General features: G+C 46.0%; 1 protein-coding gene across 1 annotated transcript; it reads left to right on the top strand.

Annotated features, from left to right (window-relative positions):
- Positions 1 to 10,274: 10,274 nt before the first annotated feature.
- LOC125537809 (myosin-2 heavy chain, non muscle-like) lies at positions 10,275 to 11,478 on the top strand. Its single transcript, XM_048701147.1, has 3 exons — positions 10,275 to 10,388; positions 10,515 to 10,580; positions 10,652 to 11,478. Exons 1-3 carry the CDS (start codon positions 10,386 to 10,388, stop codon positions 11,288 to 11,290), a joined length of 708 nt encoding a protein of 235 aa, XP_048557104.1. The 5' UTR covers positions 10,275 to 10,385; the 3' UTR covers positions 11,291 to 11,478.
- The last annotated feature ends 8,743 nt before the right edge of the window (positions 11,479 to 20,221 follow it).

The raw sequence follows: 20,221 nt of genomic DNA, 5'->3' as shown, positions 1-20,221 counted from the left end.
AACCCCCCGCACCCCGCGCACCCTCCCCCGCTCCACCGGCATTACTGTTTGATGTAATTTTTAAAAAAATTATTACTGTCTTATAAAAAAAATATTACTATTATGATTTAAACAAGTTTGAACATATTTAAACACAAATAAGTATCAAACAACATTTTAAATGGATAAAAAAAATTGTGGATCCTAGGAATCGAACCCAGGACCTCCTGGTGTGAGAACTAGCTACTGACCAGTCAAGCTAGTAGAGGGAACTTGGTGTGGATCAGTTCAGGTGGAAGATAACCTGTTGGCTCGAGCAGAAATAAAAAAATACTAATGGCGCACCACAGTGGGGTGCGCCATTAGTATGGATATACTTATGGCGCACCGAGGGGTGGTGCGCCATTAGTATTGTGCCCGGCCCCATCCATATTCCCCTCCCTCCCCGGCCCCTCCCTATCCCCTCTCTCTCCCTCGCCCTCGCCCTCGATCCCCTTCCCCTTTCCTCTCCCGACGCCGCTGCCCCGCCGCCTCGACGCTGCCCCGCCGCCCCGACGCCGCCTCGACGCTGCCCCGCCGCCCCGACGCCGCCTCGACCCCGCCCCGCCGCCCCGACATCCTTGGTGGGAGCCCCTACATTGCCGGATTCGTCGTCGTCTTCAACCTACAGTCACCGGCGCGTCCGCGACGATTGTCGCCGTTCTGCTGCTCCTAAGCCACCAACGGGCCATCGTGTGCCTCCTCGGTGAGGCACTCAACCATTCCCTTCTCCTTCCCGTGCGGAACCGCCGTCGTATTCGTCGCTTTGTTCGAGGCCGAAGCCATCGTCCGCCATGGCCACGAGCTCGTCGTGGCCGTGCTTTTTCCCCGCGTCTCTGGCCGCCCCAGTTCGCCCCCTCGCGCGTGTGCACCTGCCCACAGCCGCGCCCCGCCTGCTGCCTTGCAACAGCTGCTGCTGCGCGCGCCTATAGCCGCCACTGCCGTGTCTAACAGCTGCTGCTGCTGCTAGACATTGAATCGTGCTGCTTCCTTCTTTAGTTAACCCAAGTGTCATTTTTTTTCCAGTTTCGTCAGAATAAAAATGTACAAGGAGTCATTTTGTCCAACTCTGCTGAAAAATAGTTTTCTTGAGTTTTGATCATCAAGAGGACTCATCTTGTAAACGAACTTGTGCTGATAGTTGTAGCTTGCATTAGCTACAGTTTCAAGTCTTGTGGTTGTGATTACTTGACTACCTTTTTGGTTTTCTGGAAACACGCAGTGAATAATTTCCCATACTGATTCATCCCATACTGTTCCATCTTTCTAGTCTCCTATGTTGAATAGAGACATACAATTTTCAGTGTTAAATCAATTGTGTGATCTCTTTTTCTATGTTTCAAGGACTGCCCAATACAAGTAAAGCAATTCCATCCGCCTCACCCTCTCACCACGGCCACAGAGGTTCCTGGATCTGGACCAGCCGCCGCCGGACAGCAGCAGGTCAGTAAGCCTCTCTCTCTCTCTCTCTCTCTCTCCATTCATGTACCTTCCCCTGGCCTGTTGTGACTCACTCAACCCCCATTTGCATCTAGGCAGGCGGCATCCGTCACCGGCAGGCAGGCGACATCCATCACCGCCAAACCTCCCACGCACCGTGCCTCGGACGCACAGCAGCAGGTCAGACCCCCCCTCTCTCTCTCTCTCTGGCACGATGAGTTATAGGATCAATGCCTAAGTTTTGTTGAGCACACAGATTTCTTTTCTGTAAGCATTGGTATTATGTGCTTCCCATAGTTGGTATAAGATGATTTAAGCTTAACAAACAAAATGCACACCGAAACACCCCCAATTCCAGCTCCTTGAATCCTTAGAACTATGGATACCCAGCTCCACTAATTCATGGGCCTGTTTGCGAGAGCACCAGCTCTAAATAAACTGTTAACATCAGTTGGATGTTCAAGCAATTGGCATGCCATGGCATAGAGGTACAGAAATCTTACACAGGGTCAGCACCAGCTTCCAGTAACAGTTTCAAGCATTGAGCAAAAATTTGCTTAAGTAATTCTAACTTTCCAAGGCCTAACACAACAAAAATGAATACTATAGGCACGATACCTCCACCAGGAGCTTGACACATTTCAGTGAGGGAGCAGTTATAGCAACGAGAAGAGGGGTGTCAACACCACCGGGTAGTTTCTTGTTACACTGGCAAAAACAGATTACACACGATTTACTATACTGAAGTGAGATGTAGGAAAGAGCAAACAAATAGAAGGAAGAATGCATTTGTTGTCCTGTGGCCTTCTGTAAAAGAGAAAGGGAAAAAATCAATAGCATTGCAAAAGCAAACATGTATCAACTGAAAGGAGGAGAAGTAGTTTATTTCATAGAGTAAACATTAGCACTATTTGACAGTAAAAGGTTTTAGCTAATTTGAATTAACTGAAAGCAGCAGTACATCATTTTTATTGACAGTAAAATGTTCAAAGAAACAGATATGTAAAACCCCCATAGTTATGTCTTTCATACAATATGCCATGAAAAGGTGTGCCATTTTCATAGAAGAGCAAACCGGCCTGCCTTTCGGCCTTTTGGTTGCAAGTGCATTTCACTCAAATCACTCAGTAAGTGATGGCATTCCTTGTGAAATGTTCAAATTAGCTAAAATCTGTGCATATGTAAAAGGTTCAGTAAGTGATGACAGTAAAATGTTCAAAGAAACAGCTGAAACTCCTCTACCGGTGGTTGCACTTGTCTGCAGGATATGTAAAACATTTTTATTGACAGTAAAATGTTCATTTAGTTTCAGTAAACAAATATTGCCAAGCATGACATGGCCTTTGTGATCTCCTACTCCTGAATTTTCATGTCACTTGTGCTATTAGTAGTTTTTTGACAGTAAAAGGAATTTTCATGTCACTTGTGCTATCAGTACACTACAAGTGAATTTTCATGTCACTTGTGCTATTTATGTGGTCTGAAACTTGTCAAGTGATGCTGCTACTGCTATCTGCGAGTTGCTACTGGTAGTTGTGATTTTGTCAAGTGATGCTGCTGCTACTTGTGATCTTCTAAAATAACCCCTTTCTCCTGAAACGTTGATTAATTTCTGTTTCGGTTGAGAAATGGGGCACTCCTAGGTCAAGAAAATTAGCAAAGGTCATGCCCAATTTTCTTGACCTAGAAGGTGCCCGATTCTCAACCGAAATAAAAATTAATTTGCTTTAGTGGTTGGATTAGTTTAGTATTTTTTTTCACACACTCAGACACCCTTGCTTGCCATGTATGTGAGAGAGATAGTGAGAGGAGACAAGAAGAAGGGGGTTAGGAAGATGTTGCCTGCTCATCAAAGCTAACCATCTTCCCCTTTTCACCCCTTTTCCTTTGTCTTTTGTGGGTTGCAAGGAAGCTACTGTGTTAGCTAGCTTATCTTGTGCACAAATCCCAGTGTTACAACCTTGTATCTTTGTAGCAACCAACTTTCTAGACACACCCCTGCATCATGCAACAGTGCCTTCAAGATCCAAGGCAATATCACAAACATCATAGGCAATTTGACCAAACTCACAACCTTGTATCTTTGCAGCAACCAACTTTCTAGACACACCCCTCAAGAACTAGGTTACCCTGAGAACGTGGACTTGGACCTTAGCAACAACACACTAACAGGTTCTATCCCAAAACACCTAGGCAATATCACAAACATCTCTCAATTGTTCCTTGACAATAACCAACTTTTTGGCGACATTCCTCGAGAATTAGGTTATTTGGTCAACTTAGAGATCTTGTTCCTTGACAATAACCAACTTTTTGACCAAACTTTGTTCCTATTTATAGAGAAACATGGCCAACAACGATGAGGCCGGGGGTTCGGGCGGCAAGAAATTCTAGGAGCTGTCCCAGGAGATGGAGGAACAACCTCACTTGTATGAGGACGCCGCCTTCCCCACCGATCCTGACGCCACTGATGGTACCGCCGAGGATGACCCCACTGATGCCACCACTGATGGTGCCGCCGAGGATGCAACCACTGATGATGGCGGCGCACGCACAGATGGCAGCCAACCGAAGAGGCAACGGAAGGACCGGCACCCGACCGTGCTCCGCACCCTCAAGGAGGAAGTTACTGAAGTGGACTCCAACGGGAATCCAACGGCGCCCGAACGAATAGTCAAGGGGTACTCGCTTCAGCTCGGGTGCATTCTCCGGAGCACCATCTCGATCAACACCGAGAACCTCAGGCATCCTGACCGAGGGAATTTGCGCAACCTCCTCTTCACGAAGCTGCACGAACGATACAAGTTCCCCGCTGAATTTGAAAACACAAGCCTCAAGGGGAATAAAGTGAACAATGCTGCCCTCACGAAGATGAGCACGGCCCTATCTACTTGGAAAAGCAATGTGAAGAGAATGATCGAGAAAGGTGAGAGTTATGAGAAGATCAAGGAGAAAAATCCTTCGATCACCGAAGATGACTACAACGACTTCAAGATCAATTGCTCAAGCACCGCAAGCTCCGAATCAAGTAGGTGGGGGAAAGAAATGCGGGAGCTGAACTTAGGGGAACACACACTCGGTCCCGGCGGTTACAGAGTGGCGGAGCCTATATGGGACAAGGAGGAGGCGGACCGTGCCGAGCAAGGCCTACCGCCCCTCTTCGATAAATACGGTGACAAGCAGACCAGGAACTTTGTCAGGGTCCGGTACAAGAAGGACCCGAAAACAAAGGAGCTTACCACGGATCCGAAGACCAGGGGGCTTGAGCTTGTTCTGGTAAGGAATACACCCCCGCGTAATTAGCTCCATATGGTTGCATTCTAATTAATGAAGCCAAATTTCTAAATGGTTCACATTCCTTCCGCAGGCGACTGAAAGCAGTAGCGCGGGGTCGACTAAGAGCAACCCTTGGGACACCACTCTAAATAGGGCGTTGAATGTAATGAAGAACAAGGATAAGCTCAGTAAGCCGACGTCAGCTGGTCGTGTGGCCGGCAAAGGCTTGTCGACAAAATGGTCGTCATACTATAACACTGGTGGGCGAAAGGAGAAAAAGACCAGCTCGGAAAGCCAGGCGCGCGAGGTTCAAGAACTCAGGGCAAAGGTGGCGCGGATTCCGGAGATTGTCCAAGAGCAAGTGCAACAACAACTCGGAGCGACGATCACCGCCATTGTGCCTACCTTGATCCAGGGGATTAGTGCGTGGATTGCGGGCGGCCAACAGGGGCCGCCCCCGATTCCTAGCTTCACGGCCAGCAACTCACAGAACGCGATGACGGGGCCATTGGTGTCTCCGGCGGAGGCGGCATTGGTGTCTCCGACGCCGGCACGGGAGCTTAATGCACCCGGGTGTACGTCAGCCGGCACCTCTGCAGCAAGCGGCCCCTCCGTCAACTGCACGCCCGCCGTTGGCGGTGCCTCGACATTAGCCGAGCTCGACGCCATCATCACGGTAACTAATTAAGCCTCTCTCGGCCGAGGACTTCATCTCCTTGCCTTTGACTGGGCATCCCTGATGCCCTACATGTTTTCGCAGGGCGCCGCCGACGTTCCGTGAACTCTCCTGCACTTCGTGAACAACGAGTTAGTCGATGTCGCCAAGGGCACGATCGTTCAACCGGGCAACCCCTTGTTCCACGGTACCCAGATGCCACCCAACTTGTTTAGGGTTCAACTGGTTCGGGTGCTGCCAGGCTGCGATGAGTTGTTACCTCCGATTCGACCCGTCGGGGCCGACAATGATGACGTGATGACCCTCAGCGCCTGCCTGAGCTGGCCCCTGCTTTGGCCGAAGAGCCAGATTCGTTTGGGGGCGGGGGACACCACCCCAAAGACAACACCGCCAGTCGTGCCGGCGCCAAGTCGGCCCCATGGAAAGACCGCCCCAACGGTGCCGGACATCCCTATGCCACTGGATCCAAACATGCATATGGCACAGGATCAGAACGACGACGACGATGATACATTTGCCAACGTCGATCAATACTTTGCCGATCATGGGTACGGTGGCGACTTCATGGGGCCTCCTTCTCAAGAACCCAACCCAACAAAAGACGTGCGCGATCTAGCTGGTACCGCGGAGAAGCCAAGTTGCAACAGGCGTCGTCTGCAGTTCAGCTCTCAGGAGACGCCTCCAGCTGCCGACTTCACCGAGCCTCAGATAGGCGAGGTGCAAAATATTATCAGCTCCAACACACTCAAGAAGGCGGTCTGTGAGCAGAACTCGGTCCCATTACAGGAGAAGAAGAAGGCACGCAAAAGAAAGACTAACAAGGGTGCGGGCCAGCCGGCACCGAGTACGATCCGTGCTCAGGACGGGCCACCTTCACCTGAGGATATCTCGAGGAGGGTGCATGTGGCAGCTAGGCCGATGCTACCGAGAAATATGCTCGATGCTGCAACCGGTGCTATGCGGAGTCTGCATGACAGTGTTCTTTCTTTGGAGAAGCGGCGTCTCGGAGAGAAGGATGTGGCATACCCGGTTTTCGCGGCCAAGGTGCCAGAGGGCAAGGGCTTTGTGGATAACTCCATCGGGGGTACGATCGTCCTGCGGTTTGATGACATCCACGCTATGTTGAACCTTCATCCGCTGCACTACACCTTCGTTCGGCTATTTTCTCTGAGTATGGAGATGCGGATCATTCGCGACAAGACCCCGGACACCGTGATAGTCGACCCCTTCTACATGCATGCCAAGATCTTGGCCAGCGCTGGGGACCGGCAAGTCGCGAGTTCTTACCTCGAAGGCGTCATTCTGGCAAACCAAGATAAGGATAACTTCCTCGTGCCTTACTTTCCCGAGTAAGTCCTCCCCTCAACCGCCCCGTAACATATGAATTCTTAGATTTCGATCGTTTTTCTTTTACATTCCGTGTTTTCTGCAGTGACACACGTTGCACGCTCATCCTCCTAAGCCCCAAATATTCCATGGCCACGTATTTCGACCCGGACCGTCAGTCGAACGTAGACTACACAAATGTCAAGAAGGTTCTTGATGATGTTCTCCCCGGCTACGTCAAATCTGGAGGCACCTTCACCAGGCCTATTCTTAAGTACGGCAAGCACGTGTTCTCCCACAATATGACGTTCTGCTGCGTCAATCAACCGCCTGGCGGTCAGAAGGGTGCCTACTACGCCATCCATCACATGCGGGCGATCGTACGGGACCAACATCACCTTCTGCTACCGAGTAGACTCAAAGATTGGGCCGCGAGCGTGTCGGCAATCCAGGACGCGGACATCAGACAAGAATTCTTTCGCATCCAGTCGGAGTTTGCGGAAATCATCCATCAAGATGTCCTTCGTACCTCGGGGCAGTTCTACCTCAGAAATCAACCGTCCAACAGTGACATCGACACAATCCTACAAATGCAGGCTAACAACGCCCGTTCTTTCATGACTCCCACGATAGACGGCAGCTTCATCCACGCTCCGGTCCCTTGAGTCGAGTCGAAAACAGTGATGCTGTGTCTAGTTCTGAAACATCGATTGGCTCATGTTGTAATTAAACTTTAATGAACTTGTAGTATGTCTCTTTGGTTTCGAGAGTCGTTCAACTTATGATGTAATTGATGCTATTAATGTCTTGCTTTTCTCTTCCGATCGTTCTGTTGCATACTTATATATTGCTTATGTATTGTCTGTGAATTGGTACTAACGTTTCATTTGGCTACTGCATACCGATGCCGTGGTATGTCGTGTACAAGGGTAAGGTTCCCGGAGTCTACGACGACTGGGAGGAGTGTCGGAGACAGGTTCACCGATTCAGCGGTAACAGTTACAAAGGGTACGCCACTAGGGCCGAGGCCGAATCTAGATACACCCGCTATCTAGCGGGAGAGGGGAGGGAGCGTTGGAGGAACCGGATGAAGACGAGTTTCATCGTGATGATGCTCATCGTGATGACCGCAGCTCTCTTCTATGTGATGGTAGTTTAGATGATCGATATCGACTTGTAATGTGAAGACAAACTCGCGGTCTCGAGACTTGTAATATAATGTTCTATCTTTGTTCGGTCTTTTCAATTCGGAGACTAATATGATGAATTGTATTCGAAGACTAAAATGATGAATTGTATTCAGAGACTAATCTTCTATTGTATTCGATGAATCTATTGTTGATGTGTGCTGTTTATATTTTGTCCAATTATACATTTTGTAACCTGTGCAAAAAAAAGAAAATTAAAAAATAAAAAAAAATCTAATATTCATACTAATGGCGCATCACACCATAGTGCGCCATTAGTATGCCAAAGGATACTAATGGCGCATCATTAGACAGTGCGCCATTAGTATGCCGAACTTACTAATGGCGCATCTCGTTGTCGTGCGCCATTAGTATGCCAAAGCACCTGGGTATACATGGCCCCCTGGGAGGCATACTAATGGCGCACTGTTGTATATACTAATGACGCATCTGAGATGCGCCATCAGTATACCAGATACTAATGGCGCACCCGTGGTGCGCCACTAGTAAAATATACTAATGGCGTGCTACTAATGGCGCATCACTAATACGCCATTAATGGCCAAATTAGGTGCGCCATTAGTAGGCTTTTTCCTAGTAGTGCTAAATCCCGCCACGAGTAACGACCACCGACGGGTGTGTCCGGGGCGTTACACTGTAGTCCCTCGGTAGCGGTGGAGTGCAATGTGGACGGTCATTGCCTCCTCCAACCCGCACGAGATGACACATCAGTCGACGGATCCGGACTAGTCGGAGTCAGATCATCTGCCCGCCATGCCGGAGAAAGCCGGAGATCACCGGACAGGGGCTTGGGTGACGGAGTGAAATGGAGGGGAGTGGAGTGGCTAGGTTTGATCTGGGAAGTAGATGGGATGAATATACGTGGGATTGGATGGGCCAGTGTGGCCTGGGTCCAACGTGGCGGACGCGCCCAGTCGCGCCCGGGCCTCCTCATGTAAGGGGTGCTGGTCAGGCCGGGCTGTTTGAGGCACTCATTTAGGTTGAAGTTTTTTTTTTGACCGGTCAGTGATCGGATCATCCGTCCGGACGTTACAGGGGAAGGGGTTGAGGTGCCTGGCTGTAGATGCCGTAGCCACGTTGTTCCCAGGCTCATATATGTATTTCGACGTACGTACGCACCTACTCTCGTGCAAAAGCTGTGACCAGTACCATGTAACCATAAAAAACTGCTACAATGTTAAACCTTTCTGCAAAGTACAGACACGGCAGGACCACGGTCTTGTTTCGCGGCAATGCCGTCTCCGGTGCCAAAGTAAATAATGCAAGGTAGAGCGTGCTGCATCTGGCACAACGTTGTAAATTTCTATACCTAAAGCTGTGCCCAGTACTAGTGTAACCATATCATAGTAACCTTTCTTCTGGTTTCCGGCATGCCATCCCATGTGCCAAGTAGTGCAAGATCGAGCGTGCTGCATCGGCCTCAACGTCGTCTGAAGTGGCTACCATTCGTCACTTTGAGAACCTAGGTCAGGAATGCCAGTAGGTGGACCGACGGGGTGCCCGTTTGAATGCAATAGATATCAGTCCCTTCCCGTCCTCTCATTGCTCCGGCATTGAACAAGCAGGAGACTGGGCCGCGAAGCGGGCAACGCTCTCGGCCGGTGCTCATGTCCAAGGCCGGAACGACGTGAGAGGTCGCGTCCGCTCTAGTTCGACATGAATGCGTCGCTAACACTCTCGGGCTGCATGAATATGCGGCAACCACTTCAGGTGGGAAAGGACGCGAAGCAAGGCAGCGGTCCGGATGACCGCAAAGCCCCCTGCTTCTGATTTGCGGACCGATCTGGGGACGAATGCGGGAAAGTGTTGGTTCAAACGGGCTGGTCTGGGCGGACACAACTGGTTTGAGAGTCAGCATCGAAGATGCCTTAATGGCCATATGCGTGTAGCCAAGACACATGTTTGCTTCCTCGCGTGCAGAAGGCGACAGAGGCATTCAGGTCTTCTCCACATGCAGCCTCCGCTTTCGTTCACTCTCCGACTCCCCATCACCACTTGGTTCAATTTTTTAGACCTTTTACAGTACATCTAAGACCTATTTTCTAGCAACGCCCGTGAAGAAGTAGTGCTTTCGGTTGCGTTGTACTAAATTCCTGACATCGAACCTTTAATCATGTTGTAGTACGTACTAAATGCATATGTTATACATATCCACTAATTTGCGCGTGTTGACGAACTTGCCTAGTTATTGCTTTGGTCATCTAAATGACTTGCAAAAGGAAGTGGAGCTGCTTTCTTCTTATGAAATGGAACATGACGATGAGCCTTTTGATCTAAGAAAATAGTAGTGGGCGTAGCTAGGAAACCGCAGCGAATATTACACACATAGACGGGGCGTTGACCTACAGATTGCGGCTATATAAGTGTGGCCGGCCAGGCTTCATTGATCAAAGCAGGAATCAAAGGTTCAAGGACACGGACACACACCACAAATACACACAATGGTAGAGTAGTGGACCTTTTGTTATATATATATAGAGAGAACTTTTGTTCATTATCTTGTTACCTTTCGTACTTGTTCTTCCTTGGTGCACTATCACATAGTTGTACTGACAATTCTCTTGTTGCAGGCAGAGGCACCGAATAAGAGCAAGAAGAAAGCAGTGGTGGAGGAGAAGAAAGAACCGAAGAACAAGGTTAACAAACTGAATGATATTACAGGTACCGAGAAGAAAACTACAAAGGACTTACTATACTCTTGTTGCAGGCAAAGGGATCGAATGCCCAAAGCTCGAAGGGCAAGGAAGTGGAGGAGGACAACAGAGATCTAAAGAGGACTATCCAAGACCTGGAGGACAAGATTAGCGCACAGAATGTTAAAATTAAAGACAACCAGACTCGCATAGGGAAAGTGGCCATGGAGAAAGATAATGTGGAAGAGGATATCACAGAGCAGAAGAATAAGGAAACAGAGACGGGAAGAAAGATTGATAGGCTGGACATGAGGAAAGGAAAGCTGGCGGAGAAGATAGGGAATCTGGACTTGCAGAAAGAAGAAGTGGTGAAGGAGAAAACAAAGCTGGGAAAGGGTATCACAGAGCTGAAGAGGAAGGAACAAAATACGGGAACACAGATTGCAGATCTGAAGAAGAAGGAAAATACGCTGGTGGAGGAGAAAGGAAAGTTGGCGAAGGAGCTAGATGAGAAAAAAACTATGAGGATTGATAATCTGGAGAGGAGGAACGAAGAGCAGGCCAAGGACAATGAGGAACTGAAGAAGGACAACGAGAAGCTGGTGCGTAAAGAAAGAAAGACCAGAGAGGAGAAAAGGGAACTGAAAAACAGCTACGACACGCTGCAGGACAAGTACGATGGGAGATGCTGCAGCTCTTGCTCAATTTGTTGACAGTCGGAGTACGGGCTGTTACTACGTGATTTCAACATATGTACTCGTGATGTTGCTGTGTACGCAACATGGGTACTTGTCCCTTTTAATTTTCCTCTATGCATGGCTATGAGTTTCTTTCTAGGTGTTGTAAGCTCTTTCAAAAATTGTAAGCACTTGATTTATGGATCCTTTCCGATGTTCCTTTCGATCTATGTAGTAATACCACGTGCTTTCGTTAAGACAAATGGGCTGAACTAAACTGATGGGTTCCTCCATACATAACTGAACTACAAGTCAGTGGTACTGCATTTATCATCTGAAGCCTTTAGTTGCGTCGTGCTTGTGGCTCCCCGGATTCGGCTCTTTTGCTCAGCAGTGGCCATCCAGCACGCCACCTCAGACCTACACAGTCATTTTAATCTGCACTTGTCCTCCATTTTTCTTATCATTTTTATTTTGTCAACTAAATTGTTTGAAAATAAGCAATAAATTAAGCTTCGGGGAGTTAGCACGTCCCAAACATACATACTTTTTCAAACATTTTTCCTTTTATTTTATCTTTTAGTTTGCATGATTTAAATTAAACTAATTTAGACTGACATTGTTTTCAGCAGAACTATGTTGTTTATTTTTGTGCAAAAAATAAAAGTTCTCGAAATTGGACAGGATTTTTGGAGAATTCTAGAATATTCGAGGAATTAAGAAGCACTACCCCCACGGCGCTCTACATGTCCATGTGGGGCCCTTGACCACCGCCTTAAGACGATTCCATCGTCATAAATTCCCATATATGCTCAAAAAACCACGGAAACCTATCATCATGTTTTACGATACAGAGCCGCCATCACCCCTTGTTATCAGGAGTCCGTTTCTGGCTCTGGAGAGGGGGATTTGTCGCCGCCATCATCACCAACCTACTCCATCAACAATTTCATGATGCCCACATCCATGTCTGAGTAATCCTTCTGTAGGCATATGGAGGTAGATGAGATTTAGATGGGATTTCTTATGTAACCGTTGTCAGATTTGTGATGTAGGGGGCTTACATTTCATTCTTTGTTTGTCGATCAGTTTTCCCTGTTTTCAATTGCACTTCCACTTGTTTCTTTGGTTTCTATTTTATTTTTTTCCTTTGGTCTTTTGTTTCTTTTTCTTTTTCTTTTGTTTTTCTGTTTTCTTTGTTTCTTTTGGTTTTATTCTACATTTTTCAAATACATCACGAACATTTTTCTAATACTTGTTTAACATTTTTTTCAATACGTGTTCAACCTTTTTCTATACACATTTTAAACATTTTTCAAATGATTGAATAACTTTTTCCAAATACAATATTATTTTTTTTAAACATGGCCAACATTTCTTATACACATTTTAACAAAACTTCTTGATTAACATTTTTTTTGAAATACAAGATAAAGAATTTTTAATACATCGTCAACAGTTTTCAAATGCTTGATTAAAAAATTCAAAACACGGTCAACATTTTTTATCAGCATTGTCACATTGTACTCTATACAGTTTAATATCTTCTAAATGCTTGATTAAAAAAATTCAAATACAAGTTTAACACATTTTCAAATGCTTGATTAACATTTTATAAATACATGATCAACTTCTTTCATACACATTGTATATTTTTTGTATACATGGGAATTTTCTTTATACACATTTAAGAATTTTTTTAAATTCTTGGTAAAAAAATTCAATACACGGTCAACATTTTGTTATTCACATTATTCAAATGATTGATCAAAAAAATTCAAATACATGATTAACATATGTAATACATGTGAGGGAGTCCTGGATTAGGGGGTATCCGGACAGCTGGATTGTAACCTTTGGCCGGACTGTTGGACTATGAAGATACAAGATTGAAAACTTTGTCTCGTGTCCGGATAGGACTCTCCTTGGCGTGGAAGGCAAGCTTGGCAATACTGATATGTAGATCTCCTTCCTTATAACTGACTCTATGTAACCCTATCCCCCTCTGGTGTCTATATAAACCGGAGGGTTTAGGCCGTAGGATCAAGAACAACAATCATACCATAGGCTAGCTTCTATGGTTTAGCATCTTCGATCTCGTGGTAGATCAACTCTTGTAATACTCATATCATCAAGATTAATCAAGCATGAGTAGGGTTTTACCTCCATCGAGAGGGCCCGAACCTGGGTAAAAACATCGTGTCCCTTGTCTCCTGTTACCATCCACCTAGAGGCACAGTTCGGGACCCCCTACCCGAGATCCGCCGGTTTTGACACCGACATTGGTGCTTTCATTGAGAGTTCCACTATGGCGGCACCGCAAGGAAGGATGCCTCTGAAGGAAATATGCCCTAGAGGCAATAATAAAGTTATTATTTATTTCCTTATATCATGATAAAAGTTTATTATTCATGCTAGAATTGTATTAACCGGAAACATAATACATGTGTGAATACATAGACAAACAGAGTGTCACTACTATGCCTCTACTTGACTAGCTCGTTAATCAAAGATGGTTATGTTTCCTAACCATGAACAAAGAGTTGTTATTTGATTAACGGGATCACATCATTAGGTGAATGATCTGATTGACATGACCAATTCCATTAGCTTAGCACCCGATCGTTTAGTATGTTGCTATTGCTTTCTTCATGACTTATACATGTTCCTATGACTATGAGATTATGCAACTCCCGTTTACCGGAGGAACACTTTGTGTGCTGCCAAACGTCACAACGTAACTGGGTGATTATAAAGGAGCTCTACAGGTGTCTCCAAAGGTACATGTTGGGTTGGCGTATTTCGAGATTAGGATTTGTCACTCCGATTGTCGGAGAGTTATCTCTGGGCCCTCTCAGTAATGCACATCACTTAAGCCTTGCAAGCATTGCAACTAATGAGTTAGTTGCGGGATGATGTATTACGGAACGAGTAAAGAGACTTGCCGGTAACGAGATTGAACTAGGTATTCGATACCGACGATCGAATCTCGGGCAAGTAACATACCGATGACAAAGGGAACAACGTATGTTGTTATGCGGTCTGACCGATAAAGATCTTCGTAGAATATGTAGGATCCAATATGGGCATCCAGGTCCCGCTATTGGTTATTGACCGGAGACACGTCTCGGTCATGTCTACATTGTTCTCGAACCCGTAGGGTCCGCACGCTTAAGGTTTCGATGACAGTTATATTATGAGTTTATACGTTTTGATGTACCGAAGGATGTTCGGAGTCCCGGATGAGATCACGGACGTGACGAGGAGTCTCGAAATGGTCGAGACATAAAGATTGATATATTGGAAGCCTATGTTTGGATATCGGAAGTGTTCCGGGTGAAATCGGGATTTTACCGGAGTACCGGGAGGTTACCGGAACCCCCCGGGAGCTATATGGGCCTTAGTGGGCCTTAGTGGAAGAAGAGGAGAGGCGGCCAGGGCTGGGCCGCGCGCCCCTCCCCCCTAGTTCGAATAGGACAAGGAGAGAGGGGGCCGGCGCCCCCCTTCTTCTCTCTCTCTCTTTTCCACCTCGCGAATCCTATTCCAACTAGGATTGGGGGGGGAAGTCCTACTCCCGGAGGGAGTAGGACTCCTCCTGGCACGCCTCTCCTGGCCGGCCGCACCCCCCCCCCTTTGAGCCTTTATATACAGAGGCAGGGGCACCCCAGAGACAGAACAAGTTGATCCATGTGATCATATTCTTAGCCGTGTGCGGCGCCCCCTGCCACCATAGTCCTCGATAATATTGTAGCGGTGCTTAGGCGAAGCCCTGCGATAGTAGTGCATCAAGATCGTCACCACGCCGTCGTGCTGACGGAACTCTTCCCCGACACTTTGCTGGATCGGAGTCCGGGGATCGTCATCAAGCTGAACGTGTGCAAGAACTCGGAGGTGCCGTAGTTTCGGTGCTTGATCGGTCGGGCCGTGGAGACGTACGACTACATCAACCAAACGCTTCCGTTGTCGATCTACAAGGGTACGTAGATCACACTCTCCCCTCTCGTTGCTATGCATCACCATGATCTTGCGTGTGCGTAGGAAATTTTTTGAAATTACTACGTTCCCCAAGAGTGGTATCAAAGCCTTGGTTTTATGTGTTGATGTTATATGCACGAGTAGAACACAAGTGAGTTGTGGGCAATATAAGTCATACTGCTTACCAGCATGTCATACTTTGGTTCGGCGGTATTGTTGGACGAAGCGGCCCGGACCGACATTACGCGTACGCTTACGCGAGACCGGTTCTCCCGACGTGCTTTGCACATAGGTGGCTTGTGGGTGACAGTTTCTCCAATTTTAGTTGAACCAAGTGTGGCTATGCCCGGTCCTTGCGAAGGTTAAAACAGCACCAACTTGACAAACTATCGTTGTGGTTTTGATGCGTAGGGTAAGATTGGTTCTTGCTTAAGCCCGTAGCAGCCACGTAAAACTTGCAACAACAAAGTAGAGGACGTCTAACTTGTTTTTGCAGGGCATGTTGTGATGTGATATGGTCAAGACATGATGCTGAATTTTATTGTATGAGATGATCATGTTTTGTAACCGAGTTATCGGCAACTGGCAGGAGCCATATGGTTGTCGCTTTATTGTATGCAATGCAATCGCGCTGTAATGCTTTACTTTATCACTAAGCGCTAGCGATAGTCGTGGAAGCATAAGATTGGCGAGACGACAACGATTCTACGATGGAGATCAAGGTGTCGCGCCGGTGACGATGGTGATCATGACGGTGCTTCAGAGATGGAGATCACAATCACAAGATGATGATAGCCATATCGTGTCACTTATATTGATTGCATGTGATGTTTATCCTTTATGCATCATATCTTGCTTTGATTGATGGTAGCATTATAAGATGATATCTCACTAAAATTATCAAGAAGTGTTCTCCCTGAGTATGCACCGTTGCGAAAGTTCTTCGTGCTAAGACACCACGTGATGATCGGGTGTGATAGGCTCTACGTTCATATACAACGGGTGCAAAACAGTTGCACACGCGGAATACTAAGGTTATACTTGACAAGCCAAGCATATGCAGATATGGCCTCGGAACACGGAGACCGAAAGGTCGAGCGTGAATCATATAGTAGATATGATCAACATAGTGATGTTCACCAATGAAACTACTCCATCTCACATGATGATCGGACATGGTTTAGTTGATTTGGATCACGTGATCACTTAGAGGATTAGAGGGATGTCTATCTAAGTGGGAGTTCTTTAAGTAATTTGATTAATTGAACTTAAATTTATCATGAACTTAGTACCTAATAGTATCTTGCTTATGTATGTTTGATTGTAGATAGATGGCCCGTGCTGTTGTTCCGTTGAATTTTAATGCGTTCCTTGAGAAAGCAAAGTTGAAAGATGATGGTAGCAATTACACGGACTGGGTCCGTAACTTGAGGATTATCCTCATTGCTGCACAGAAGAATTACGTCCTGGAAGCACCGCTGGGTGCCAGGCCTGCTGCTGGAGAAACACCAGATGTTATGAACGTCTGGTAGAGAAAAGCTGATGACTACTCGATAGTTCAGTGTGCCATGCTTTACGGCTTAGAATCGGGACTTCAACGACGTTTTGAACGTCATGGAGCATATGAGATGTTCCAGGAGTTGAAGTTAATATTTTAAGCAAATGCCCGAATTGAGAGATATGAAGTCTCCAATAAGTTCTATAGCTGCAAGATGGAGGAGAACAGTTCTGTCAGTGAGCAAATACTCAAAATGTCTGGGTATAATAATCACTTGATTCAGATGGGAGTTAATCTTCCAGATGATTGCGTCATTGACAGAATTCTCCAATCACTGCCACCAAGCTACAAGAGCTTCGTGATGAACTATAATATGCAAGGGATGAATAAGACTATTCCCGAGCTCTTCGCAATGCTGAAAGCTGCGGAGGTAGAAATCAAAAAGGAGCATCAAGTGTTGATGGTCAGCAAGACCACTAGTTTCAAGAAAAAGGGCAAAGGGAAGAAGAAGGGGAACTTCAAGAAGATCAGCAAGCAAGTTGCTGCTCAAGAGAAGAAACCCAAGTCTTGACCTAAGCCTGAAACTGAGTGCTTCTACTGCAAGCAAACTGGTCACTGGAAGCGGAACTGCCCCAAGTATTTGGCGGATAAGAAGGATGGCAAGATGAACAAAGGTATATGTGATATACATGTTATTGATGTGTACCTTACTAATGCTCGCAGTAGCACCTGGGTATTTGATACTGGTTCTGTTGCTAATATTTGCAACTCGAAACAGGGACTACGGATTAAGCGAAGATTGGCTAAGGACGAGGTGACGATGCGCGTGGGAAACGGTTCCAAAGTCGATGTGATCGCAGTCGGCACGCTACCTCTACATCTACCTTCGGGATTAGTATTAGACCTAAATAATTGTTATTTGGTGCCAGCGTTGAGCATGAACATTATATCTGGATCTTGTTTAATGCGAGACGGTTATTCATTTAAATCAGAGAATAATGGTTGTTCTATTTATATGAGTAATATCTTTTATGGTCATGCACCCTTGAAGAGTGGTCTATTCTTATTGAATCTCGATAGTAGTGACACACATATTCATAATGTTGAAGCCAAAAGATGTAGAGTTGATAATGATGGTGCAACATATTTGTGGCACTGCCGTTTAGGTCATGTCGGTATAAAGCGCATGAAGAAACTCCATACTGATGGACTTTTGGAACCACTTGATTATGAATCACTTGGTACTTGCGAACCGTGCCTCATGGGCAATATGACTAAAACACCGTTCTCCAGTACTATGGAGAGAGCAACAGATCTGTTGGAAATCATACATACAGATGTATGTGGTCCGATGAATATTGAGGCTCGTGGCGGATATCGTTATTTTCTCACCTTCACAGATGACTTAAGCAGATATGGGTATATCTACTTAATGAAACATAAGTCTGAAACATTTGAAAAGTTCAAAGAATTTCAGAGTGAAGTCGAAAATCATCGTAACAAGAAAATAAAGTTTCTACGATCTGATCGTGGAGGAGAATATTTGAGTTACGAGTTTGGTGTACATTTGAAACAATGCGGAATAGTTTCGCAACTCACGCCACCCGGAACACCACAGCGTAATGGTGTGTCCGAACGTCGTAATCGTACTTTACTAGATATGGTGCGATCTATGATGTCTCTTACAGTTTACCGCTATCGTTTTGGGGTTATGATTTAGAGACGGCCGCATTCACGTTAACTAGGGCACCATCAAAATCCGTTGAGACGACGCCTTATGAACTATGGTTTGGCAAGAAACCAAAGTTGTCGTTTCTTAAAGTTTGGGGCTGCAATACTTATGTGAAAAAGCTTCAACCTGATAAGCTCGAACCCAAATCGGAGAAATGTGTCTTCATAGGATACCCAAAGGAGACTATTGGGTACATCTTCTATCACAGATCCGAAGGCAAGACATTCGTTGCTAAGAATGGATCCTTTCTAGAGAAGGAGTTTCTCTCGAAAGAAGTGAGTGGGAGGAAAGTAGAACTCGATGAGGTAACTGTACCTGCTCCCTTATTGGAAAGTAGTTCATCACAGAAATCGTTTTCTGCGACACCTACACCAATTGGTGAGGAAATTAATGATGATGATCATGAAATTTCAGATCAAGTTACTACTGAGCCTCGTAGGTCAACCAGAGTAAGATCCGCACCAGAGTGGTACGGTAATCCTGTTCTGGAAATCATGCTACTAGATCATGATGAACCTACGAACTATGAAGAAGTGATGGTGAGCCCAGATTCCGCGAAATGGCTTGAAGCCATGAAGTCTAAGATGGGATCCATGTATGAAAACAAAGTATGGACTTTGGTTGACTTGCCCGATGATCGGCAAGCAATTGAGAATAAATGGATCTTCAAGAAGAAGACTGACGGTGACGGTAATATTACTGTCTACAAAGCTCGACTTGTCGCAAAAGGTTTTCGACAAGTTCAAGGGGTTGACTACGATGAGACCTTCTCACCCGTAGCGATGCTTAAGTCTGTTTGAATCATGTTAGCAATTGCCGCATTTTATGATTATGAAATTTGGCAGATGGATGTCAAAACTGCATTCCTGAATGGATTTCTGGAAGAAGAGTTGTATATGATGCAACCAGAAGGTTTTGTCGATCCAAAGGGATCTGACAAAGTGTGCAAGCTCCTAGCGATCCATTTATGGACTGGTGCAAGCCTCTCGGAGTTGGAATAAACGCTTTGATAGTGTGATCAAAGCATTGTTATACAGACTTTCGGAGAAGCCTGTATTTACAAGAAAGTGAGTGGGAGCTCTGTAGCATTTCTGATATTATATGTGGATGACATATTACTGATTGGAAATGATATAGAATTTCTGGATAGCATAAAGGGATACTTGAATAAGAGTTTTTCAATGAAAGACCTCGGTGAAGCTGCTTACATATTTAGGAATAAAGATCTATAGAGATAGATCAAGACGCTTAATTGGACTTTCACAAAGCGCATACCTTGACAAGATTTTGAAGAAGTTCAAAATGGATCAAGCAAAGAAAGGGTTCTTGCCTGTGTTACAAGGTGTGAAGTTGAGTCAGACTCAATGCCCGACCACCTGCAGAAGATAGAGAGAAAATGAAAGATGTTCCCTATGCTTCAGCCATAGGCTCTATCATGTATGCAATGCTGTGTACCAGACCTGATGTGTGCTTGCTATAAGTTTAGCAGGGAGGTACCAAAGTAATCAAGGAGTGGATCACTGGACAGCGGTCAAGAACATCCTGAAATACCTGAAAAGGACTAAGGATATGTTTCTCGTATATGGAGGTGACAAAGAGCTCATCGTAAATGGTTACATTGATGCAAGCTTTGACACTGATCCGGACGATTCTAAATCGCAAACCGGATACGTGTTTTTACATTGAACGGTGGAGCTATCAGTTGGTGCAGTTCTAAACAAAGCGTCGTGGCGGGATCTACATGTGAAGCGGAGTACATAGC

The sequence above is a fragment of the Triticum urartu genome, chromosome 1, assembly GCF_003073215.2.
Source record: "Triticum urartu cultivar G1812 chromosome 1, Tu2.1, whole genome shotgun sequence".
NCBI lineage: Eukaryota > Viridiplantae > Streptophyta > Magnoliopsida > Poales > Poaceae > Triticum > Triticum urartu.
Note: the sequence above shows the minus strand (reverse complement) of the source record. Positions and strands in the feature narration are given on the sequence as shown.

What these genes read in the sequence shown, in the direction of transcription:
- LOC125537809 (XM_048701147.1), top strand. An exon ending in AGAAAGAACCGAAGAACAAG is followed by an intron (nt 10,581 to 10,651) that starts GTTAACAAACTG and finishes CTCTTGTTGCAG; the next exon opens with GCAAAGGGATCGAATGCCCA.